Source organism: Haplochromis burtoni, unplaced genomic scaffold (assembly GCF_018398535.1).
Source record: "Haplochromis burtoni strain Fernald_Lab_line unplaced genomic scaffold, NCSU_Asbu1 Contig_81, whole genome shotgun sequence".
NCBI lineage: Eukaryota > Metazoa > Chordata > Actinopteri > Cichliformes > Cichlidae > Haplochromis > Haplochromis burtoni.
Window position 1 is genome coordinate 164,101 of NW_024582442.1, and position 26,445 is coordinate 190,545.

Here is a 26,445-nt window from a genome sequence, read left to right on the forward strand (position 1 = left end):
AGCTCCCCTCCCTGCATGCCTTGCAGCTCATTTGTTCACGTGTTGCAGAAAATAATTAAAAGCACATGATTATTCCTTTCTTTTCTCTTCTACTCTCGCTCACCTTTGTTCCACTTTTCAAGTGGCTTTTAGCAAATACGGGTGAGCCATTACTGGACACTTTAGCGCTCAATTCTTGCTTTCCTTTACACTAGTGCCCATCTGGGTAGAAAATGCTCATAATGCCATAAATGAAGCTCCTAGCGGGTATAAAGATGATGCTGTGATTCCTTCCCTTCGACAAGTGGTTCATTTTCTGCCACAAAAATCTCTCTCTTCTTCTCTTTCTTTGTGTGAGACTGTGTAATCTAATCTGCCCTCACCTTCTTATCGCAGACGCATGTCCTACTTTATAAATGATCTAAAGTATGGTGCTCAGACAGCAGAGATGAGCAGGATGCGCCTCTCTGGCTTCAGAACTGAGAAAGAGGCAGCGTAGGCCCAGATTGAGCTGAAGATGGGCAGAAAGAGCAGAGGCACAACTGACAGCTCCCTAAATGGACATGATGTTTCACTGTAATCATGCCAAAACCTTTTTGATGCCTGCTTTCTGCACGTGTAGCTTCTCTTGAAAGCCTAAAAAAGCCTGTAGTGTAATCATAATACGCATGCATCTGTGTGCTATGTAATCGCTACACTGACACCATCTCATAGCTCACGTTTTGTATGGTTCATGCACTGAGAAATAACGTGGCAAATGACACAGAAATGATAGATATAGCAGTGGGTGGTGAGATCTGAGGGGAAAAAAGACCCTCGGGTGTAATTGTAAATCTTCTGCTTGCACTCAGTTGGCAGTTTATTAGGAACATCTGGGTAAAACTAATAAAAAAGCGACTTCTCTCAGCTCTTCCCTTATTCATAAGGAGTCACAACCCAGTCTAATAAAAGTTAGAATGTTTAGTTTTTGTTCAAGCTGCTTTACAGAGGTGTTAATTCAAATACATTCTCATTTTGGAGGAGAACTTTGTTGTGATATTGGAATAAAGTGTTAGGCTGCTTCACTGGAAAGCTAATCATATTCTCTCAATCATGTTCTGCTGAAGTTCAAAGTGAGCATCACAAAGGTGGAAAAAGGTGATTTAAATGACTTTGAATGTAGCACGCTTGTTGTTGCCAGACAGAAACTGCTGATCTACTGGGATTTTCCCACACAGCCGTCTCTCGGGTTTACAGAGAATAGTCAGCGAAAGAGAACATATCTGGTGAGCCACAGTTCTCAGGGTAAAAAATGCTTAGTTTATGTCACAGGTCAGAGGAGAATGATTATACTGTTCAATGAACCCAACAGTGGCTCAAACTAAACTCATTCTAACTAAGGTGTGCAGAAGAGCATCTCTGATGTGGCTGATCAGCTACAGCAGCAGATGACCACAAAGGGTGTCACTCCTGTCAGCTAACTGTCGGCTGAACAAAACTGGACGACTGAAGATTAGAAAACGTTGCCTGGTCTGATGAGTCTTCATTCCTGCTGTACGCGGCAGAAACGACATGAAATCATGGACCCATCCTGCTGTGTATCAACAGTTCATTTTGCTGGTGGTGCAATGGTGTTGGGGATGTTTTCTTGGTGCACTTTGGGAATCAAAGTGCACCATCATACCAACTGGGAATCATTTAAACCCCACAGCCTACCTGAGTATTGCTGCTGACCATGTCCATCCCTTTATGGCCACACTAATAATGGATTGGATTTATATAGCGCTTTTCAAGGCACCCAAAGCGCTTTACAATACCACTATTCATTCACTCTCACATTCATACACTGGTGGAGGCAAGCTACAGTTTGTAGCCACAGACGGATTGAAGCAAGGCTGCCATATCGCGCCATCGGCCCCTCTGGCCAACACCAGTAGGGTAAAGTGTCTTGCCCAGGGACACAACGACCAGGACAGAGAGCCCAGGGATCGAACCGGCGACCTTCCGGTTACAGATGCGATTCCCAACCCCCTGAGCCACGGTCGCTACACCCATGTTCTCATGGCTACTCCCACCAACAGAGCATACCATGTAATAAGCCCCAATGATCTCAAATTTCACATTTCTTGAACAAAATAATGAGTCCACTATATTCAAATGAGCTCCACAGTCACCGGATCTCAGTCCAACAAAGCACCTTTTGGGATGTGGTGGATGTGGTCCTGACAAAACTGTAGCAACTGTGTGATCCTATCATGTGAACATGGGCTAAAATCACTGAGGAATGATTCCAGCACCTCGCTGAATCTATGTTATGAAGACTTAAAGCAGTCCTAAAGGCAAAGTAGGGTCAAAGCTGCTACTAGCAAGACACAACTAATGAGTGAATTTTGTATGAAAATTTTGATCTGCCAATAAATCTATCATAGAAATGTACCGTAAATGGCCTCAAACTCGTACCTAAGTAGAGTACATGTTAAAAATTAAAGTGAAAAAATTAGTCACTGGGCTTTCTGTTAACAAGTGTTGATAGAAGAAAAAATTAAATATATATTTGCTGATATTGTTCACTGAATCTAAAGAGCTGTTTGTTTTCTCCTTTCTGTTCCATTAGAATGATTATGGGTCATTGTGAGTCTTTTTTTCTTTTCTTTTATTAAACGAAGAACTTTAGCGTTCCTAAGCTCGAGGCTATTGTTTAAAATTTCCACCTGAATAAAACGTAAGTCAATAACGGTTGCAGAACGGCAGAATGCGGACTGAATGGAAATGAGAGACGCTTTAAAAATTGTAAACAAATCTTTTTGTACTGGTGCAATTAGAAAAACTCCAACAACTATTGATAATAACTTAGAAAATTACTTCTACCTTTTCAGCGTGGCAGATCAGAGGGTAAACTAACAACCCAGTTTTTTAACCTCCTGAAATTCTCAACTCTGACAAATTTGATGTGTCAAAAACAGAGCACAACAATCCCCGTGTCTTTTTAATCTCAGCATTTCAAAGGCTCCTCTTTCGTGAGTCTGCCATGCTTGGCAACATTTGAAAAATAGTTAAAGGTCGTTACAGTGGTTTCTTTTCTTCTTCTTTTTTAAAGCCTAGAACAGCTTACATGAAATTACTCATTACTGCTCTCTTTCTGAAACTCAAGAGCAATTTATTAAATGGTCCAACACTTATCTGTAATATTGTAGCAAAGAGTTTCAGCTACATCGCAATCAGTGGGATGGAGAAAACAGTCTACTATATCTGAGAAGTCTGAGGAATAAACACATCATTTTACACACCAAACAACTGTAATAACTGACAGATTAATAGAAAATGAAAATAACAGGCAGCTGCAGACCTGCTGTCACACCAACTGATGAACCAGAAATTGGAATCTGTCTTAAGGTGGAATACTTGAGCTTTTAAGTGTCAGCCTAGAGTTCATTAGCACCTTTTAGCTGGAGATTCAAACTGTTCACACTGCATTAGAATTAGACTGTGCAGCCAATCCCAACCCCCATTTCCCACCACACACACACACCTACATGCACACACAAGTCTGGTCATATGTAATTATACTCTGTGTGACATCCAGGATGTGCAAATTGGCTTGTGGATGTAAAGACATTTTAAAGACTAATGGACCCAGCTTGTGATCTGTCCCCTAACTCGATATGCAATCAGAAAGCCACCAAGCAATGAAGAGACACACTGACAGAAAACAAACACAATGACAAGGGCAAATGCACTATGTCCTTTTCCACAGTTGACTTAACCCCCCATTTATCTTTTCTCGTCTATCACATCTGGCTCCCCATCAGTTTTATGATCTCTTTATGTTCTCTGCCCTCAAACCCCTATTTCTCTCCTTAAGCATCCTCCCCTCATCCTCATCCCGCTTGCTGCCTCCACTCTCAGTCTCCGTCTCTCCCTCCCTCTCTTTCTGCCCTTTCTCTTTCCCTCTTCTTTGCCCTCCCTCTCTCCACCTCCCCGCTGCGCTCCCGACTCGCTCTCATTCCCCTCGCTCACACACTCAGGCAGCATCCTCCCCTCTCCACTTCTACCTTCACACTCACCTCTTCACGCCTCCCTCTCAGCTCCTCTCGCCACCTTCCTTTTTCCGTCACCTACTAACACATATCATCCCTCGCATCTCCCCCGTCTGCTGCCTATCTCGCTCTCCTCCATCTCTTCCCATTCCTCCCTCCTTCTCACTCACTCACTCAACCTTGCGGTCTTGCCAAACGCACACGTACACACACCCATGCTGATTGGCACCCAAGGACAGAGCACCCTCTCCCCAAAACCGGCTTCCAGGCGGTTCGATCTCGTGGCCAGCACGCTTCTTGACACTGAGCTCAGCTGAGGAAGAGGACCAGGAAGAGGCCATGGAGCACAGCCACTTCCCTGTTTTTTCCCCAAACGGGAGCACCTGGAGCACAGGGCAGAATCCCTCTGAAGCTGCCCAGGGATGCCCTCTCGGACCACTACCCGTCATCTACTATAGTGTCCTGCTCTGTCTTGGCCTACCAGGTAAGAGACGTGCACATGAGTGTATTCTTTCACCTGCATGCCTTATTCTGTGTTAATTTGCTCACGTTTTTTGATGACAGTCTGGCTTTGGTGGCGTGCAGTGTTGCATCTTGATTTGTTGTGCACTTACCTGCAGGACTAAGTGAGTGTGTCGTGCACAGCTGCTCCCGAGTGTCACTTCATGCACACATACTGTTGATTCATCAGCCTGACCTTGTGGCCAACACTTGTGGGTGCACATGCACTAAGCATGTATGTGTCTGTGCTTGTGTCCATTTGGAGTTTCTTATGCTTTGCCTCTTACTTGGAAAGATTCAGGGATAATAGGGAGCGACATACTGATAAGTGAAATTACTCTCTTCCAATATTTCCCAGACATTTGATCTCAAACTAAGAGATGACATCTTTTTTATTAATCTGGAGCTGGCATATGTATGTTTGCATGACAAATTGTGGGACTCATGGGTTGACCTCTGGGATGAGTGTGTATGTGTGTGTTACATGTCTCTTCTCTATGACCTGAATTAATGACACTGCCTTGTCGTGTCTATACCATTGAATGATTAGTCCATTCACAGACACTGTCAGACCCATTTACTGTCTCCATCCCAATGCGTGATCTATGAGCACTGACCTAGTCTCACACAGGGAGGCAAAGTGAGGTGTGTGTGTGTGTAACAGAGACAGCCTGAGACACAGACAGAAAACCTGGAGGTCAGATGAAAGAGGAAAAGTGCTGAAGCCTAATAAGAGATTAGGTGAAGACCCAGTGGACTGTCTGCTTTTACCCAAAAACTGAACTCAATCTGTGATTAAAGAGTGTAAAACATAATTTGGAGGTTACACTAATTAACCTCAATTTTATGATCTGATTTATTGGGAGTTCTGACATGACGTGGACTCACTTTGGTGAACAGCAGCACTGACTTCTGATGCCTTATTCATGCTAATCCTCGTGATTAACACATCTTCTTTAGCGCCGAACCTCTTTCCTTGATAAAGATTGGGAGTGAGATGTTATCAACAAGCTAAGCTGTGCTGGTTCAAAACAGATCTGCATTGCAAAGTGAAAAGCTCTCGCGTGCCAAGACTGCAGTCGCTCCAGAGATTTGCTGTCTTGTAAAAGTAAAAGTCGTTCTTTCTGATCAAACCTCGCTTAATTGTTTCCCCTGGATGGCAGAGCAAGCAATTTACTTAGCTGTCGTTTTCTGCCGAAATTGTATTTGATTCTGCTGCTGAGTCGTCTTTACAAATTGGATTGAAGCTGGTTGTTTAATCACTGAGTAACAATAACCTGAGAGTGTAAGGCAATCCTACAATAGTCGTCTGAATTAATGGCTGAGTTGAGTGCAGCGGGCTGATACTTTGCGGCAGCAGGTTCGACTTATTCAATCATTATGACACAGCTCGTTCCACTCAAGCTGAATCATGAATGTTTCATGAGCGCAGCATGTGTGAGTAGTAGCAGCGTGACCCGCAGAACCACACATATTAGACACATAGGAAGGATAGGAGGCTGTTAATTTGATCGTCAGCCAGTGATTCATTAGTTAACTGAAATGAGGTTTTAGCGAGGCAGCATCGCATCCGTGCAGACAGACTTTGACCTGCAGTGCGGCGGGCAGACAGGGGTCACAGCAAGGCGGGAAGAAGGCGATAAGAAAAGGGATTACGCAAGTGGAGCGGCCGGGAAAGATTACTGTGACCTATAGTGAGATGATGAATTGAAAATGCAGAACAAAAAGCAGATGAATTGGGAGCGAGTCAAAAAAATGGAAGATGCGGACACCCAGAAGAAGAAGAAAAGTGGAGTTAGGAGAGAAAGATCAGAGCACTAATAGAGAGGGAGAGATTAATAACAGCCGAGCTGGCTGAAGTAGCACCTCTGAGCCCCGACTCGGGGTGCTACAGACGACAGAGCTGAAACGAATTGCCACATTTTTAATTAATCGCTAACCCGCTCTCTTTCGTTCTCCACTCACTACAGCACACTGCTTGAGACAGAGCAGACGTGTGGTGGCATAGCAAGCAGTACAATGAAGGCGTCGTTTCTCTGGCTCTTCCTTTGACATGATGGAATTACAGAGGTGAAGTACAGCATGTCTCAGAGCGTTCGCCGGTGAGACAAAAATTGTGGAGTGGGAAGCCATCAGCTAATGATCAATGCTGTGCGACAAGTGGGTCCTCGAGAGAGGGTCCCCCTAATGTCTGGGCCAACACAGTCCAACATTTCTCAAACACAATTTGTTGTTTATGGAGCTGTTTACTGACCTGTACCTACACATTTTAAATCCTACTTCCCCTGGTGATTCATCAGCCCTTTCTGCAAACAGAAGCCATTTTGCGTAGCCTGAAGACTTCTGCATCTGAATTAAACACGCAAAACGCGTTAATGAAATGTCTGCGCCCCGAGATAATGCAGCAGGGCACAAAGCCGCTAAGGAGATTAAATTAAACTCTATTGCCTCCAATAATTAACAATTAAAACTTCATTTAATTAGTCATAAAAGATAATTTTACCAAAACAAGCACAGTGTTTGGGCTTGAATAATGGAGTAATGCACAATCCAGTGAACTCATGATACACTGTCCCCGTTGAGATAAAGCTATTCTACACATTGGCCCATTATACTCCATACAAGACAGTCTACAACACAGCACAGCATCTGCGTATCTATGTAACAGTAAGTGTTCTTGGTTTTCAAATATTTTGGTAGCCAATAAGGCCTGATTTAGACTTCTCCGGCGAATCGGTGCAGAGCCTACGATGTAACCTATGTAAGTCTTAGTGCTGTGCAAGTTTTGGTATCGAGCAGATACCAAGTAAAAACAGGGACAGTATTGCTGATACCATTACCGATATCAGTATCAGTAATAGCAGATCAGGCAGATCAGTGTGTCCCGACTTATGAGATAAATCATTATTTGCAGTTTGCAAATTGAACACACGTTTAAAAAAAACACTAAATCACTATGATCTTTACTTTATACAGTGTATAGTTAACACAACAAAACACAGCTTTTCATGTATTTTGAATCTATTTTTTGGGAGTGTTAGAATATAAACATGCCTGTCTATAAAGCACTCTAGGCCAACTTCTGTTATTTAAATGTGCTTTAAGCTATAAAAGAAATAGACATGACGCAAAAATCATATAAGTAAGAAGGAATTAGAAGAAAGTCAGGATAAGAACTAAGGGTCTGCACAAGACATGTAAAGATTATTCTGAATTGCGACTTGCGCCATGCCACTTAAAAATATAGAGTTGGAAATTAGCACAGCAGGTTTCCTTTGCACGCTTGAGTAAAGCATCTTAAAATGGTTGTGATGTTCAGTAGCTGAATAAATGTTCTGGTAGAGCAATTCAACTCCAAGTCTGCACACTGTCAAAGAATGTAGCACATTTTTGACCTTGGGAAGACTGAGACTGTTATCTCAGTAAAAAGAAAAAGCACTTCAGCCGTTTCAGTGGGAGACCAGAAAATGATGCTCTTTTTGATGCTTTACTTTCAACATTGTGGGAAAAGAGAATCACATGTGTTGTTTTCAGTCGCTTGCTGTAAAGCTCCCATGGGATTCCTCCCTGACTCCCTGTGCACAAACATATGTGTGCTCACATTTCTGCATGGTACCTCGCCGCTCCTCAAAGCTCCTCACAAGTGTGACTGTGTTCAGGTGTCTCCTCCCACTCACACTCTTGCATCCACCCAGGGGGGGAAAGGTTGGGAAGGTTCAGCACTAACAACCCCTGCCTCCATGTTGCAGTGTAAGGGGCCAGTGTCAGCCGCTGTTTAGGATAATGAAGAGACGGACCCCCATCGATTTTCAGTTTGAGCTATTGATCTGTCAATATGCACCAGCAGCGGGACGTCTGTAGTGGGTTGGTAACTTGTTGATAAAAATCCAATCACTCTAAAGATGTTTTTTTAAAATAGGTGGGGCATGCAAAGGAAATGGATGTGAGGGTATATCCTGAAGCATGAGCAGATTTCAAGTACTGATTTACGAAAGCAGAGAAAGATAGGGGGAGAGTGAGAGCTTGTTATGGGAGAGATGGGCCAGAGATGGCGCGGGAGAACAGAGGAGGCTAGAGAGGAGGGAGGTGTTGCTTGAGGCAATAAATCAGAGATGTGCTGTGACAGAACTGACTTTATTTGACCAGTAGGCAGCAAAATGCTGTCACGGCTGCAGAGAATACAGCAAACTCGGTATGTGTAAGTCGTTTGGATTCTTTGGACAGCAGTAACATATAAATCTATGGCTAATTAGATGACTTTTAATGCTTAACATTCCTGATCTTCTATCTGTTTCCCCTTCTTCCCTCCTCACATCTATTATCAAATGTGCTCCTTTTCTTTCTTTTCACACATCACACTCAATTACACGTGCTACATTTTCCTTAGGTGAACATTACAATTGCTGATTTAGTTGACTAATCCTTAAAAAATTAATAGCAGGTCTTTGTCATTCAGTGCACAATACCTGCACCTTATCACCGGCGGCAGCCTTAGCCTTGATGTGAGGACAGTCGTGCCCAAACCTTGACTCACTGTGGCCTGTCTGTAAAATGAATGGCTGTTAAGGTGAGCAGGCAGCAAAGCACTGCAGTCGCATCAATACCATTAGCAGCACATAGGGAGAGGGCTTATTTTCTCTTAATATGCCCATTAAACTTAAATATTCAGTTTCCGTACACATCTCCGTCTCCCCTTCTCTGATTTTTCTCATTGTTAGCTTTATGTTATTGAATTTATTTCTCCTTTGGGCTTCTTCTGAAATCCTCTGTTAGCACTCACCTCACACATCAGGAATCAGGTTGACTGTCACTGCATTTAAATCCCATACTGAATGCAAATGAATGCTTTGTAAAAAAGAAAACCATCATTTTTTATCTTCCCTGTTTGCTTTTCACTGCTTTGTAGTGGGGACGCACCCCTGTTTTTTGGTTTGGAGAAATTAAGGAATCACCACCCTTCATGTCCAGTCTGACACTTAGAGATAGACAAAAGGGAAATACTGGTCATCAGGAACAAAGTGCTGTGACCTTTGAAGCAAGCTTTTGATATTCACCCACTCTCCGTCTCTCGCCTCGCTTCCTTTCCTCCTGCCGCCCGTCCTCGATACCTCTCTGTCTGTCTGTCTCTGTCCCTGCTCACTCACCTGCCACCTTCCTCAGATCACACTTCACCCTATTCTTATTAGCCTCCGGAAAAGCCATTAAAGCTTAACCTCGATTTCCTCCAAGATTATAAAGGGGAGAAAAATTCCCTAATTGCAATGATGCAATGCTTCTCTTTTTTTAGATCATAATTTCCGTTTTACAATATTGTTTCTGCTGTACATGGGGCCCGTGAGAAAACTTGATGACAGTTGTATAAGAACGTGTCAGTCTCTCTGTCTCTATGTTATATGTTATACTTGCTGTTGTGAGGGGTTAAACTGTGCTGTGTCATTTGTCGACAGCCCGGCTGAACACGTCCCTTTAGTGGTGGGATGAGTCAGCCTCGTTACACACCTCAGGGAGCACACTCTGCCTTCCCTTTTCCCGCTAAATAACGTCAATGGCCCTGTCCCTCGTTATATTAGGGGCACAGCGGGGGGAGCTGAGACATGCATAAAGGCACACAGATCACCAAAGTAATCACCCGTGCAAACACACACAATCAAAAGTAGACAGACACAGAACAGCCGATTATCCGTCCAACAGGTTATTCTAATTTCCTCTTGGATGGAGACGCTTATTTTTTTCTCCCACAAAGAAAAAAAAAGGAAAGGATGGTGAATGTTTTTCTGTCGCATGTGCCTTTCTGTGCGTGCACGGTGTACCTCTCTGCACCTCGGCTTCCCCTGTTCCTGCTGAGACGAGCCCCGCATGTGCCACCCCATACCACCTGAATGCTGAGCAGATCTACCCCCGCTCCAGAGACGACGGAAAGAGCAGGAGTCAATTGAAATGAATAGGCAACCCAGTGCAGGGTGGCTCAGGCTAAATGGAAATGTCAAGCTCTCAACAGATCCCCTTTGTTTGTTTGTAGAGTGCCCTGCCTCGCTGGGGAGCCCAAACAGAATAATACCCAGCCTGTGACAGTCAACACCTCACTGTTTCCATTTTATGTCACTCCCCCTCTGTTCAGCAGTATGTACACAGAGAGGAAAACGGATGGGCAGAGGTACAATAGAGAACGTGAGGCAATGGATTGAAGGTGACGTCTATTATGTGTTTGATTTGTAATGGATCTCCATCTGGAAGACAGCACAAAGTTAGCAATAAACTTTTCCCATAAAAATGCAGTGATAAGACAAACTAATTCATCCATCCTCTTCTGCTTTTCCTTATCACAGACAGACAACCAATGACACTCATATTCACACTTAACCTAACCCCACTATTCTACTCAAATCTATTTACAGTGTTGGGAAGGTTACTTTTAAAATCTATTCCACTACAGATTACAGAATACTTGTAACGTATTCTGTTAAGTTACTTAATGTGAGCAAAGTATTCTGAATACTTTGGATTACTTAATATATTGTCACGCTTTTTACAACTACATGAATGTACAATTGCTGTGTGATTTATTACTATGACTGAAGCTTACTCGCCATACCAATACCAACTAGATTTTTAAATCTCAATATAAAATGAGTAACAGTAGGGTGGACATTCGGTAAGGCTGCACTTTTTGCAGTGATCTCGTATAGAAAACTAATTCTGTATCAGTAATATGTTTTCTTTCTGTCTGCTTTCAGAAGTGCACATGATTATCTGCAGCTAGCAGGTTGTTAATGCTATCCATCAAGTCTATCAGTCTGCTGTCTATGAACTAACCCCAGCTAGCACCAGCTAACAATGTTAGGTTGGTGGCGAGTAGCCTTCAGTAATAGTAATAAATCACACAGCAATAGTACATCGAGATACTGAAGTGGCACATAACCCAGGTAGCTACCACAACTAAAACAAGTTAGTTGCAGTAGGCTAACGTTAGTTTTTGTTTTGTTTTTTTAAAGAACTTACTAGCAGATGTTTCTTTAGGTTGGAGGGGGAGTCTTTTGAACAGAGTTTGCATTGCACGGTCAGATTTCGCCCATCCTTTTCTTCTTTAAATGTGAAGTGGTGTCAGAATTTCCAAGTAAGAAATGCATTCCTGCCCGTGCACTGCTGGCTCTGTTGTGGTGGCTTCAGGTCTATTGTGTAACTGACGCCACCAACAGGACGCTTACATTAAAGCCTCTTATTGTGTGTTTTGTTTGGGTTTCCACCAGCGTGGAATTACCAAAATTAGAGAGAGACATATGAAACAGGAAAAGACCGCCGTGTAATCCATTTATTTCAACAAAGTAACTGTATTCTAATTATCACCTATTTAAACAGTAACTGTGATGGATACAGTTACTCATATTTAGTTTTTTAAATACATGTATTCTGTTACTCCCCCAACACTGTCCATTTATATAGGGCCAAATCACAACAGTTGCCTTAAGGTGCTTTATTTTGTGAGACCCTACAATAATAAAAGAAAATCCAAAATTAGTTTAAAAAAATAATAATGTGAAAGGAGCATATATTTTTCAAATAGGGATTTTTAAAATTTATTTACAATATCTCTGGTGCTGTCAACAGAAACATAGAACCCAAACTGTGAAGAAATATCAGCCAATCGAAAGCCGCAAACAATAGTATGGCACACAGTGTGACACTTTAGACGTTGCAGAACAAAATCTCGGTTTTCCCTGTTCACATATAAACACATGTAAATTATTACCATGGCTGGAATTCTTTCAAAAACTTAGTTTTCAGTGATCCAAAATGCTGTTCATGTTCCCCAAACACGTAGAATAGAAGCTATGTTTACCAAAATACCTGTATAATACTCTAAAATACCCATCAAGTCAAGTCGAGTAGTAGAAAAGAGGCTATAGTGTTGAAAAATGAAGAAAGCTGCACGTACCAAAAACTGCAGTTCCTTAAATCACCGCTTGAGGCTCTAAGAGCGAACCAGTCCCCATAAAGACCAATCAAAATGTCCAGCTTCACCGAAGTGAAAATAGAGTAGTTATATTTCAATTCAATTTCAATTCAATTTTATTTATATAGCGCCAAATCACAACAAAAGTCGCGTCAAGGCGCTTTATATAGTACAGTAGATACAGAGAAAAACCCAACAATCATATGACCCCCTATGAGCAAGCACTTTGGCGACAGTGGGAAGGAAAAACTCCCTTTTAACAGGAAGAATCCTCCGGCAGAACCAGGCTCAGGGAGGGGCGGCCATCTCCTGCGACCGGTTAGGGTGAGAGAAGGAAAACAGGATAAAAGACATGCTGTGGAAGAGAGACAGAGGTTAATAACAGATATGATTCAATGCAGAGATGCTAGTTAATACATAGTGAGTGAGAAAGGTGACTGGAAAGGAAAAACTCAATGCATCAGCTGTGCAGGGCAGCTGCTGTGTTCGCTTCGGATTACTCCTCACCCCCCACCCACCCCTGTAGCTTGTCATGTCTTCATAATGTTGTGCTGTGGACATTTATGTGCTCTTTGTGCAGAGGAGTTTTTTTTGTTTCCTGTTCTCATGCTGTCCTACCATGGAAGCACAGCATGAGTAGGGGTCTCTTTTTTTCCTCTTGTACTTTCCCCACTGTAGTGTACATTTCAATGTTTTTTTTCTCTGATTCTACCAATCTCCGACTTGTATCCCCATGTAATGTTTGTGCTATATGTGTAAGGTCGGGGGGGGGTCCCATTTCACTGCAGGGCAACCTGCATGTGACGAATAAAGCTTTGATTGATTGATTGATTGATTGATCATGGGAATCCCCGGCAGCCTACGTCTATTGCAGCATACTAACTAAGGGAGGATTCAGGGTCACCTGGTCCAGCCCTAACTATATGCTTTAGCAAAAAGGAAAGTTTTAAGCCTAATCTTAAAAGTAGAGATAGTGTCTGTCTCCCGAATCCAAACTGGAAGCTGGTTCCACAGAAGAGGGGCCTGAAAACTGAAGGCTCTCCTCCCATTCTACTTTTAAATACTCTAGGAACAACAAGTAGGCCTGCAGAGCGAGAGCGAAGTGCTCTAATAGGGTGATATGGTACTACAAGGTCATTAAGATAAGATGGGGCCTGATTATTTAAGACCTTGTATGTGAGGAGCAGGATTTTGAATTCAATTCTGGATTTAACAGGAAGCCAATGAAGGGAAGCCAAAACAGGAGAAATATGCTCTCTCTTTCTAGTCCCTGTCAGTACTCTTGCTGCAGCATTTTGGATTAGCTGAAGGCTTTTCAGTGAGTTTTTAGGACATCCTGATAATAATGAATTACAGTACGTCCAGCCTGGAAGTAATAAATGCATGAACTAGTTTTTCAGCGTCACTCTGAGACAGGATATTTCTAATTTTAGAGATGTTGCACAAATGGAAGAACGCAGTCTTACATATTTGTTTAATATGTGCGTTGAAGGACATGTCCTGGTCAAAAATGACTCCAAGGTTTCACAGTAAAAGAAAAAAACTGTTTTGGTGTCTATAGAGGTTTTACAGACACATGATCGCTAACCACATCATGCTATCTCATTCATTTATTTGATTGCATGACAATCATGGTGACGGTATAAGGTCAGGTAGATAAGGCCCCAGTCATACAGGTGTGCGTTGTGATAGAAGCAATCTGCAAATTCAGAAAATGTGTTGTAGAGTTTGTTCTAGTGTTAACCAGACAGTAGGGAGTACATGAGTTAAGGGGAAAGCCTGCGATTTGATGAGCATGGCATTCGCAGTCATCTGCCGCCATGTTGTATTTACGCTCTGGTAACAATACGTTCAAGAGTAATAGCGTATATGGCGCAAATGTTGTGGGAATGTTGTGTGAACATTAAATGAGCTATTTGAGTTATGCTGTAAGTTATCCTTCAGCCGGGTTTTGTGTTTTCTTTAAGTTATGAGTATTTGAATAAGTAAAATTATTTTGAATTATTGCGTTTTTTGCTTTTTAAAGTTTGCATTCTGTAACTATTTGAAGAATGCTTGGTTTAATGTGACTTGTACTGTGTGTATAGGTTGAGTGAATGAATGGTAGCCCAGAAATAAATGAGCAAGACGCTAACTTTGGTGTCCTCTCTATTAATCCAGTTTTTTATAATTGGCTACGCAGTGCTCTCTAGCCTGTGTGCCACTTGCTGCTGGTCCACATTTCCCCTAGGTCTGATAGCATCAAGTGGGAAAAAAAGACCAATCATTTCCCAGTGACTGATGACAGTACCCAGGAAATGGATTGCTTAAGCCCCAGTTACACAGGTCGACAGATTGGTCAGTGACTCCCTGGCAACCACCAGTCGCTAAGGAAAAATCGTGCATTCCTTGACTGCTTCATGAAAACATCCTTGTGATTGCTTTGCTCGGTAGCAGATTCCTGATGTTCCCCATAGTTTGCATGGAACACACTGATTAAAAACACTCACCAGCTGCTGTCTGGTTAAATTGCAGGATTAACATTATACATTACTACAGGTGTGGCTGTTTGGAGTGACAGGGGGCTGTGACTAAAGAGTTCATTATTCACACTGTTGTCACCTTCACGAATGGCAGCACAAGAGCACAAGCCAGACTTCAGTGTTGTTTTTTCAGGGTCATGCAACTCTCAATTTTTGTAACCTTGCAGTAGTGGTAGGTTGAAGACAGGAGTGGATTTTTTCTGCCCCCTGGGCGACCGTGGCTCAGGGGGTTGGGAATCGCATCTGTAACCAGAAAGTTGCCGGTTCGATCCCTGGGCTCTCTGTCCTGGTCGTTGTGTCCCTGGGCAAGACACTTTACCCTACTTGCCTACTGGTGTTGGCCAGAGGGGCCGATGGCAGCCTCGCTTCTGTCAGTCTGCCCCAGGGCATCTGTGGCTACAACTGTAGCTGCCTCCACCAGTGTGTGAATGTGAGAGTGAATGAATAGTGGTATTGTAAAGCGCTTTGGGTGCCTTGAAAAGCGCTATATAAATCCAATCCATTATTATACTGTATTAGCGCAAAAGCTCAGAAATGACCAGATTATATAGCTTGAAAAATAATTAATTTCTGATGAAAACTTTGAAAACAACTCAATGATTTCTTTGCTTCCAATTCCCATTTTTTCAATTCATATATCAGCTCAGATATGGAGGTTTTGTCTGAGTCATGAGGCCTATTGCTAAGGAAAATACTGTCTGGCAAGCCCTCAGCACCACTGTAATGGCGATGGACTCACAGCGATGGTCCTGCTGCTGTCCGACTGCTAACAGGTTAACAGTGCTACCAATGTGGTCATCTTAAGCCGTTAGCTGTTGTCAGTTGAGGTATAGCTTGCTGTATAGTACAGCCCAGTGAGTGAAATTTTGAGTCCTCATACAGTTATGGATGCAGATTACTAATGTCCTCTCATCCAAATAAAGCCATTTCTGAGTTGGAAAAAAGATGATGTGATGACCGTAATAATAAAGTAAAAGTACTTAAGAGTCATGTGACTAGACAAGTACAAAAGACAATGTTACACTGAGTAAGGAAGCAAAACAAAAAGCAATTAGCCTACATATAAATAAAATCATGGTGTCACTAAGTATACTTTTATGTCAGTATGAGCCCAGTGACATCTCCTAGACCCTGAGCATTATTGGGTTGTTAACCTAAAGTAAAATTTATCTGATCAATAATCCCAACCCACATGTATTCAAAATGCTATGAATGACAAAAAAATATAGCAAAGCCATACGTTTAAGAAGCCAGAAGAAGAACATGACATTTTTCCTTCAGACAGTAACTCAGTTAGCCGATTACCAAGATCCAAATGTTTTTTTGGTCTAAAAATCAATGCGCTGACTTTGACTTAATGTCCTGCAAACAGCAACGACACTGTGCTCAGTAACTGGGAGCAACCAACCAAACTTGACCCCTGTTACCCAAATCAACTGCCAACAGTCAAATAAAAAGAAAATCAAGGGTTTTTTTGTTATTAAAGTTTTGTCAAATCAAAGGGAAAAGATTAAAACACCTTCACATGACACAAAATCACTATACTGTCTCTCATTTGGGGTTAATATACACCTCATAGCACAAACGATTAAGTACCACATCTCTTACTGTTTGAGTTGAGTTGTGTAATCTGTACTGATCTACCAAAATTAAAATCAAAAACAACAACAAGCAGCTTTAAACTCAAAGAATCGATGACACAGTCAGACAAGATTTAAGACGAAAGCAACTCAGCTATGGAGAGGATAGTGAGCTGTGCAATTGTGATGTGACTGATATGTGTTAAGTTGTTGGGTGTTGTGAGCAGCTTTGACGTCTCATTTGTGGTTATTGATAGATCGTTAATGAATTGGTGCTTCCCTAATGATCTGTGTGTTTTTTATGCACATTTGTGGAGCCGCACATGCATTTCTATGTGCGTTTGTGTCGTCTGCTGCACATCCTCCACACAACTTTAGTCGTTATCCAGAGCTGGCTTTGTAATTTCTAATCAGTTGATAGTGGCAGAGGCTGTGAAGTGTGATGTACCAGACTTCAAGCTGCCATATTTAATCCAATCCCAGATCTTTTACTGCAGAGGGAGGCACAAGGATCACAGAACACACACACACACAGACACACTGTGTGGACTGTGACTGCCACTGAGTGCTTTGATGTCTGTGAAGCTGTTGTGTAAAGTGTAATGTTTACGTGTCTCCGGCAGGTTTGACTTAAAGAGGGTTATGCAGCAACAGCAAAGCACACATGCAATGTTGTGTGTATTTTATCGTTAGTTAGGTTATTGAACTAATAGAGCATGAAATAGAAATCTCTGGATAAACTGGAAACAAGTGACTCAAAACGTGTCTCTGAATTTCACACTGCACTTACGTTCCTGTGAGGACAAAAAAAGGTTCAAATGCATTAAATAAATGGCTGCCTTCACTGAATATTATCAGAACAGAAGGTAAGACTTTACTTGAAGTGCCTTGAATGTTTTCTTTGACCTCAGCTACAGCGGTGCAGGTTGAACAAGGCATGAAACCCCGGTTGTACAGTAACCTAATCTTTGGTAATGTCATGTTATCATAACATTGATGTCTCAAACCATTTTGGTATTAGTTTAAAATAACATAAATGACCTAAAAACACTCACTGACATCGACCATAAACATCAAAAAAGACTCATCCTATGGCTCAGGGTGACACGCCTTCAAATAAAGTGGTAGCAAACAGAATTCACGGATCATCGCTTTCAGGGAAAAATAACGTTTATTTTCAAAATGTCAGCATCAGCGTTTCAGGAAGATAGATAACCTTGGTTATGAAAGTTGATAGCCAGAGTCCATTAAAGGTATCCTGAGCATTATGCAGCACAGTTTTTAGGAGAAAGTCCATTTTTCACTTAGAAACCCATTTAGTTGATAAGCAGCCCTACTGATGCTTGCAATCTATTCTTCTAGTGTGTAGTTGGTGGCACTGGTGTATTTAAAAACAACAACAACCACAGGTAGCAATGCACCAATTAAGCAAGCAGAAGATAACTGTTAGCAAACTAATACTGAAAAATGTGTAGAAATAAACAGTAAATATTTCAAGAGAAATGCATTGAGCCGGTTGAGAAGACCTCAAGAATATCACAAATTTGTTTTGCATTGAGTTTAAGTCAGATTTGTTGAAGTAAGTCTACAGATCACAAAAAATTACACTATTTGATGCCTGAAAGAAAAAGCAAGAGAAAACCTAAAGCTCACATTGTATCGTGATGAACAAAGTATTCAAGCTAGAACTTTTTACTGACATACATTGTGTAGGCGTAGCAGTGAAAGTCATAATCCTCATCCCTTTGAGGGTTGGATTAGCCACCCATCTATCTATATGCACAACATCTGGGCATGTCTCTGAGGTGATGATGGGTTGGGTCTTAGGGGGATCTCCTCCCAGTCCTGTATCTAATCTGTGGCACTATTGAATAGTGTCATAATAGGCTCTGTTGATGGTGAAATACACTGCGCAAAAACATTAAGGGACACTTAAATCACAGTATAGCATCAATTCTGTTAACCTTCTGTAATATCTGCCTAGTCAGTCAACTAGCAGAGTGGATTCGTTTCAGATGCGTTGGTGCTAATTAAATTACCAACAGGTGCAGTAGAGGGGCAACAATGAAACAACAGGAATGAAAAAACACAAATAAGCGGAGGCCGCTCCCATTTTTTCTCCCTTGTCATCTTTTCTGACTGTTTTTTCAATAGTTTTGCATTTGGCTAGGGTTAGTGTCACTGCTGGTTGCATGAGGCGATACCTGGTCCCTACAGAGCTTATGCAGGTAGTCCAACTCCACCAGGACGGCACATCAATAAATTCCGTTGCCAGAAGGTTTGCTGTGTCTCCCACCACACCAGTAGGCTAACCAAGCAATCAGAAACCGACTACATGAGAGTGGGCTGAGGGCCCTGTACTCACTGCCATGGAGCCCCATTGGCATTTGCCATAGAATACCAGGATGAAGAGATTAATTATAGACGTATGATTACGTGTAGTAGCTGATCTCAAAATGAGCTGTGCCATTACATCTACATTACATGCATGTTGTACAATTTGCTAAGCAATTTTTAGTCAAGTGTCATGTGTTCTCATTCATATCTGTAAATAAATGTTTATCAAACAGTAATGCTAATAGGGCCTGTAATTGTAATTGCTTTTTCTTATACAGTGAAGATATAGCTTGCAAAGATTATTCATTCTTTGGTATTTACAAATAGCTGATTTTTCCATCTGACTATATAGAGTGATAAAGTGACAATAAAAAGAACAACATGTGTTTTCATATATAAATGACGTGAAAAGGTTCCACAGACTTGGCAAAAACCATCCGTAGGTCAGGTTTTTTGTTAGTAAGACATAAAATACAGATATAAACAACACAGAAAGCCTAATTTTCGAAAGTAACACAGGATAAAATCTGAGTATGAATTATGCCCAAAACAAAAGGATCCAAGAATACTCCTCCAAGACCCAGGGACCATGTCAGATCTACAGACACGTAGCATCCCAGAAGGTCTCATTTGAATTCAGCTTTGATCAATACCTTTGAGGCTAGGCACTGCACCCGCTACACCAGCACATGGAGGCCACCTCACAGAAGTAACAAAAAATAAGTGGAAGCATAGGTCCCCAATTAGATTTTATTAGACAAACAGGAATGAGCAGTTAATCAATTAAACGATGTGTACTGAACTGTCAAATTAAGTACCCTCCTTCCTCGCACTCGCGGTGATGAAATGTTTTCAATTTTAAAATGTACCAGCAATGCTGATGATTCATTTCACTGATTTTAGTCTTTGTCTCAGTCTTTACTTCCATTCATATTACAGAGTAAGCCAAGCATGCATTTTGTGTGCTGTGCCCTCGAAGTTTGGGAAGGGTTTGAGTGAGGCCTATAAACCTTGCTGACGTGATGGGACTATCTTGGGAGCAATGTGCAATTTGCACTGATTGGAGAAATGGGATGTGCAGGTCCACGTGAGAGCCAGAAAGCTGTGCTGGTGCCTCTCAGATGCACAGCAGTCAGACTAAATGCAGTCGTGAGCTAAATCACATTCAGGCCTTTTTGCACTCCATCTTGGGTATTTACCTGTAAAACAAATGCGTAATAAATCAGCTGGGAGAGAAACTTGGCAGGCTGGATGAGAAGTTATTATGGAGCTTGTTGGGCACATGGAATAAAAATCGAAAACAGAGGCAAATGGAGAGATGGGGTGCCCTTGTGCTTTGTTTTAGGACCGAAATTGCCGGCAGCAGGATGGCACATAGTAGTGAACTCAGCAAATTGCCAAGGCTGCGATGCTGCACGCTGCCCTCCTGTTTTTGTTGTGGGTTCGCTCTTTATTGCAGATAACAATTTGGCCAAAGGCACAGGCAGGTGCTGCTGGAATCACACAGCAGGTGTAGATGAAGGGGATCAATAAACTAGAGAAGGTTTACAGAATAGGAGCTGTTTGAACATGGAAAACACTGTCTGGGAATAATGACAGAATTGAATATTTTTGTATACTGTGGACTGAAACTGCAAGAAAATGTCACAGGGCACAGAGTTCACTCGGCATGCTTTTACACCTGCTTTTAGGTGGTGCTGTTGATGTGCTTTCTTTTTTGCTCAGTTTAAATTTTCTAGCCTCCTAATTTTGGTGTCTGCTTTTTGTGTTGAGCTTGTGTTAGCACCTACCTGTCTGCAGTATCTCTATTGCTATCAACTCCTAGTGATGGGATTTCCGGCTCTTTTTAGAGAACAGACTCTTTCGGCTCGGCTCACTAAAAAGAGCCGGCTCTTTCGGCTCCGAAAAGTGGTTTTATTTATATATGTTTATATGTAAATATATGCAGTGGCCCCTAGAGACAAAGCACGTACAAACTCCAAAACACATTTCTAGCTTTAACTGAACTTCCAAAACAGAGCTACCTAGATCACTTAAATTACACAACTGAAAGCATATGTGTATTGCTTGTGTATTTATACACAAGCACTCATATATATTCACTAGGTAACAAAAGCTCAACACTGCGCCTAGCACCCTGGAGCACTTCTGTTGTCTTTTGTACGTGTTTTGGAGTTTTTACGTGTTTTGAAGTTTGTATGTGCTTTGTCTCTAGGGGTCACCGTAAATATACTTTTATTTATTCACTCCACATAAAATGTAATAAATAAATCATATAATACAAAACCCAATTATTCACATTTCAACTTTTAACTATTTAAATTTTCAGCTTTTTCCTTTTAAACCAATTTAAAGTGAAACAACACAAAACACTGCAAACCACAACACAATTAAATATAAATTAAAATATGAAAACAAAAAGAACATGCATAATCTCTGTCATATGGACCTGCATGAATAAACTTTCTGAATCCTTTATCATCTGCAACTGAAAATAGTTGTGGATGATTACTATACCTTTCTAATGTGACGTTGTCCCTGGCTCTCTTTCTCTGTCTCTCCCTCCCGCCCTGTTCCTGTGCTACTGCGAGTGTAACTATCGCCCCTCCCCCCTCTTCCCAGTGCAAAGCACAAAGCAGAAAAAAGTGCGAGAGAGGGTGCGAGAAAGAGCTCGCGTTGTTCACGTCAAAGATCTGGCTCTAAGAGCCGTTTCGTTCGCGACCAACACATCACTATCAACTCCCTCTGTTGCTGTCTTGTTTATTGCTAGCGCTTTCAATTATCTGCTCACTAACACTCAATTTCTCTGTTTTCTCCCTGCCCTAACCCATGCCCATACCTTTTCCCGATCTCATCATACTTTTTCCTTCCTCATCATTTCCCTATTTCCTCTATCTTCTTTCAATCACCTGTCCGCATCCCCCTCCCTCCTCCTCCTAGCTAACATCCTGACTGTGGTAATCCTGTCCCAGCTGGTGCTGCGTCGTCAGAAGTCCTCCTACAATTATCTCCTGGCTCTGGCAGCTGCCGACATCCTCGTTCTGTTCCTCATTGTTTTTGTTGACTTTATATTGGAGGATTTTATTTTGGCGGCGCCGCTGCCTCCGTCATTAAATAACGCAGTTCAGGTGCTGGAGTTTTCCTCCATCCACACCTCCATCTGGATCACCGTGCCTCTTACCATTGATCGTTACATCGCTGTTTGTCACCCTCTGCGCTACCACACGGTCTCCTACCCAGCCCGCACACGCAGAGTGATATTCGCCGTCTACGTTGGATGCTTGGTCTCTGCAGCTCCCTACTACTGGTGGCCTGAGTTTTGGCACAGCCTTCCTGGACTGGGTAGTAGTGATCGAGGAGGGGGCGGAAGAGAAGGAGAAGGAGGAGGAGAAGAGGGCGACAAAAGAACGGTGGCCCAGCACGTCCTTGTGTGGGCCCACTGTGCCACCGTGTACCTCCTACCCTGCACAGTCTTCTTTTCCCTTAATGCCGTCATTGTGCGTAAGCTGCGCAGACGCCGTAGCTGTTTCCGTCTGCGTGGTTATTCAACCGGCAAGACCACCGCCATCCTCCTCGCCATCACCTCCATTTTTGCTGTTCTGTGGGCACCGCGCACCCTCGTGATCCTCTACCACTTCTACTCGTCTCCCCCGGCATCACAAACTGCCAGCCGTCTGCTCCATGTACTCACGGATCTGGCAAACATGCTAGCACTGCTCAACACCGGGATCAACTTCTTCCTCTACTGCTTCATCAGCAAGCGTTTCCGGAGCATGGCGGCCAATGTGCTGCGAGCCTTGGTCCACTGCCGGAAGCAGCCGCCGCCATTCTACGCCAGCCACAACTTCTCCATCACAAGCAGTCCCTGGATCTCACCAGCCAACTCCCACTGCATCAAGATGCTGGTGTACCAGTATGACAAAAATGGGAAGCCCATCTGCATTTCCTCTTGAGCTCTTAGCCACGAGTTGCTTCCCCTACCCTCAATCACTGGAGGGGTGGGGCAGCGGGTGTATTCAGGCTTGTCTCGATGGTGACCAGCTTTGCCTGTATCTTTTAAGGCTTGAAAATGTCAAAACACCTATTGAGCAAATGGTTCAACTACCTTTGAGCAAAGCAAGGTGGAAAACCAACCAGCAAGGCTTCTGATGTTCAAAAAAGTATTCACAAAGCAGCGACCAGCACTGAATAGGTGTTGATGGTTTCCTTCATGCAAAAAAAATAAATCTACTGTAAGTAACTGATGGCTGTAGACTGATAAAAAGACATCACGACCATCTAGCACTCAGTATGAGCCACCATTTGTAACATATAAACTGACAAAACTATAAAAACAAGTCCTCTGTGGGGCGTCAAAGTTACTGCGGGCCGTGCTGCACGCTGCCGATGAAGAGCTTCGAACAGCTGTGTCTTTTGCTGCTGGGAGTCATTTCCAAAAGGCAAAGTTTCAGTAAGAGTGTGGGCACTAAACATCTCACCTCAAGGGGTGATTCACTCAGGCAGAGCCACTCACAGTGTGCCCACTGCCACATGATCCTCACGCTCTTTCTCAAGCAATGTAAAACAGCGCTGTCATTTCCAGTTTAACACGCAGAAGAGTCTCCACGGCATGTTAAGTAGGGCTTTCATAAAACGAGCAGCCCTCCCAGACTTTTCCTTGTGTGTGCTGAGTTCACCCTAGCAGTGCAGGTCACCTCCAAGTCGACACTCGCTGTGGAAGATCGAGTCATCCAACGTCCAGCTTGCAGACTGCTGTAGGCTGAATAGGCACTCTGCTTATTGTTGGTAAACTATTTATGTGATGGTAGATATGACTGTTATTGTAGCTTTGCAAAAAAAACAAAAAAAAAGATTAAAAAAAATATGACTTGGAGTTGGTGTGGTGCCAAGGTGTCATTTTATGTAGTAATCCCTTCTCCAGTATTAGGATGAGGAAATTTCTGCTGTAAGTAGATAGTCCTCTTTAACTATTAATGGTCCTTGGTGACTTACTGTTAGCCATTAACCGGAAGAATATAATGAATGTAGCTGAACATCTCTTTAACCCTTTATCTTTGTAAGAGACTGAGAAAGAGAGGAAGATAGAGAGGACAGAAAAAGCTGCTCCATTTGTTTGTTTGGGGGGGTTTTGCCCTCTGTCCAAAGTTTTTTTGTTTTTCTGCTCCCATGATGCAGCAGTGAATTTGGTCTCAAGCCCAAGGTGACACAGCTCTGCTCTGCTCTTTCTGCTGCTGGGCAATGGCACTTCTGTAACATTTTATACAGAAATACAGTCACGTACATCAACTCTGTCTCAGTATTGCCTGGTAACAAACCATAAATGAGAACACACACATACACACACACACAAACACACAAACCCAGTACTGTATTGCCCACAGACAGAGTGCACTGAGATCAATGCACATCCATTCTGCAGACACCTTGGGGCATTAGAAGTGTTCATCAATCTAGTGAGAATGGAGCTGTGCCAAAGGGCAGATTTCTGTTAATACCTGGGATGACACACCTCACGTCTTTCTTTCTGTAAGGCTTTAAATCTGATGAATGTGAGGTGTGTCTGTCATAGCTGATAAAGTCGTGCCCTCCAAACTCTTGTTCGGCACTGTCTGAGACACTTGAGGGCGTGACTGCCTGCATGTCGTTTCTTTGCTTGCACTTTAGAAGCCATGAGAGCAAAAACTGACTAACAATCCTAAAACACAGTGATTAAGTATATATATATATATATATATATATATATATATATATATATATATATATATATATATATATATATATATATATATAAAACACCCAGCACGCCCCTGCGGGCGGTTTATCCTTCAAGCTCGGGTCCTCTACCAGAGGCCTGGGAGCTTGAGGGTCCTGCGCAGTATCTTAGCTGTTCCCAGGACTGCGCTCTTCTGGACAGAGATCTCCGATGTTATTCCCGGGATCTGCTGGAGCCACTCGCCTAGCTTGGGAGTCACCGCACCTAGTGCTCCGATTACCACGGGGACCACCGTTACCTTCACCCTCCACATCCTCTCGAGCTCTTCTCTGTATATATATATATATATATATTAGGAGTGCAACAATACTCGTATCGATATTGAACCGTTCGATACAGTGCTTTCGGTTCGGTACGCATATGTATCGAACAATACAACATTTTTTATTTATTTTATCAACTTTTCTTCTGACGATGCTGTCTGTGTTGAGCGCTCAGTGGATCTGCGTTCGACTACTCCGCCTAGGCTGCACTGTCGAGTGCAGATCCACTGAGCGCAGCGCAAGCTAGCAAGACAGAAGCTAAGCTCGTTGCAACATGGCAGCTGCCTCAACGCTACCCGAAATTGAACCTCCCCCGCCCTCATTCAGATCTGGCGTTTGGAACTATCTTGGTTTTCATGTGAAGCATGACCCTGATGGTAAGCGCCATGGACAAAAGTAAAACAGTATGTCGGATGTGCTAAGCAATGCTCAGTTACATTGGTGGGAACTAGTGCGTCAGCGCAGTTTGCTCGTTAACGTGTTGACGCCGTCCAGCCCCACGCACGGGGCGATCCACGGTAACTCATTAACGGAGATTTGCCGCGTTATGGCGTTAATGTCATTTCAGATTAACGCTTACAGCACTAGTGGGAACACAATAAATATGACTGCACATTTACACCAACATCACCCTAGTGCAAAGACAAGTGGAAGCAGACAAAAACAACAAGCACGCAAGCTGACATTGACATTAACGCCACAACACGGCAAATCTCCGTTAACGAGCTACCGCGGATCGCCCCTTGTGTGGGGCTGGACGGCGTCAACATGTTAACGAGCAAACTGCGCTAACGCACTAGTTCCCACCAATGTAATTGAGCATTGCATGGCACATCCGACATACTGTTTTACTTTTGTCCATGACGAGCTTACCTTCAGGGTCATACGTCACATGAAGACCAAAATAGTTCCAAAGGCCAGATCTGAATGAGGGTGGGGGAGGTTCAATTTGCATTTCAATTGACATAAATAAGGCAAATGTTTAAACAGCCTGTTTTCATTCCCAACTCATTACATACAAATGTTTTGCCCAGACTCCTAGGTGTCATGATTTGCATATGTGCTGGGATGTCTTATGATCGTCAATAGGCTCCTAAATGACTGAAAATGAGACAGAGAGACAGCAGGCAAATTTGCTCTGCTGGTATTTTGAACGATGCAGAAGAAGAGTTTGAGACTAATCTGTGACCCCCTCCCCCCAGCAACTACTAGTCGCCAGAAAAAAGTCTGTGAAATCAATAGCTAAACCCCTGTCAGACAGCCCTAGGGATGAGTCAGTGAGTTACTAGGGAAAAATGTGTATTCCATAGTTAACCAGTGGTTGCTGGCAGTCGCTAGGTGAAACTGGTCACAGAGAGGTATATAAGATTGCTTTGGTCGCTAACAGATTGTTTCAATTGCTTAGGGTGACCATATTTTGATTTCCAAAAAAGAGGACACTTGGCCCAGTCATGAAGAACTTTAATAATACTGTTTGCTTAAAGAAACATATTTAACATATTTATACGATGCCTTCTCTGTTT

General features: G+C 42.7%; 1 protein-coding gene across 1 annotated transcript; it reads left to right on the forward strand.

Moving 5' to 3' along the window:
- Positions 1-3,978: 3,978 nt before the first annotated feature.
- gpr139 (G protein-coupled receptor 139) lies at positions 3,979-24,586 on the forward strand. The gene is made up of 2 exons (XM_005925368.3): positions 3,979-4,479; positions 21,827-24,586. Exons 1-2 carry the CDS (start codon positions 4,335-4,337, stop codon positions 22,837-22,839), a joined length of 1,158 nt encoding a protein of 385 aa, XP_005925430.1. The 5' UTR covers positions 3,979-4,334; the 3' UTR covers positions 22,840-24,586.
- Positions 24,587-26,445: the final 1,859 nt, after the last annotated feature.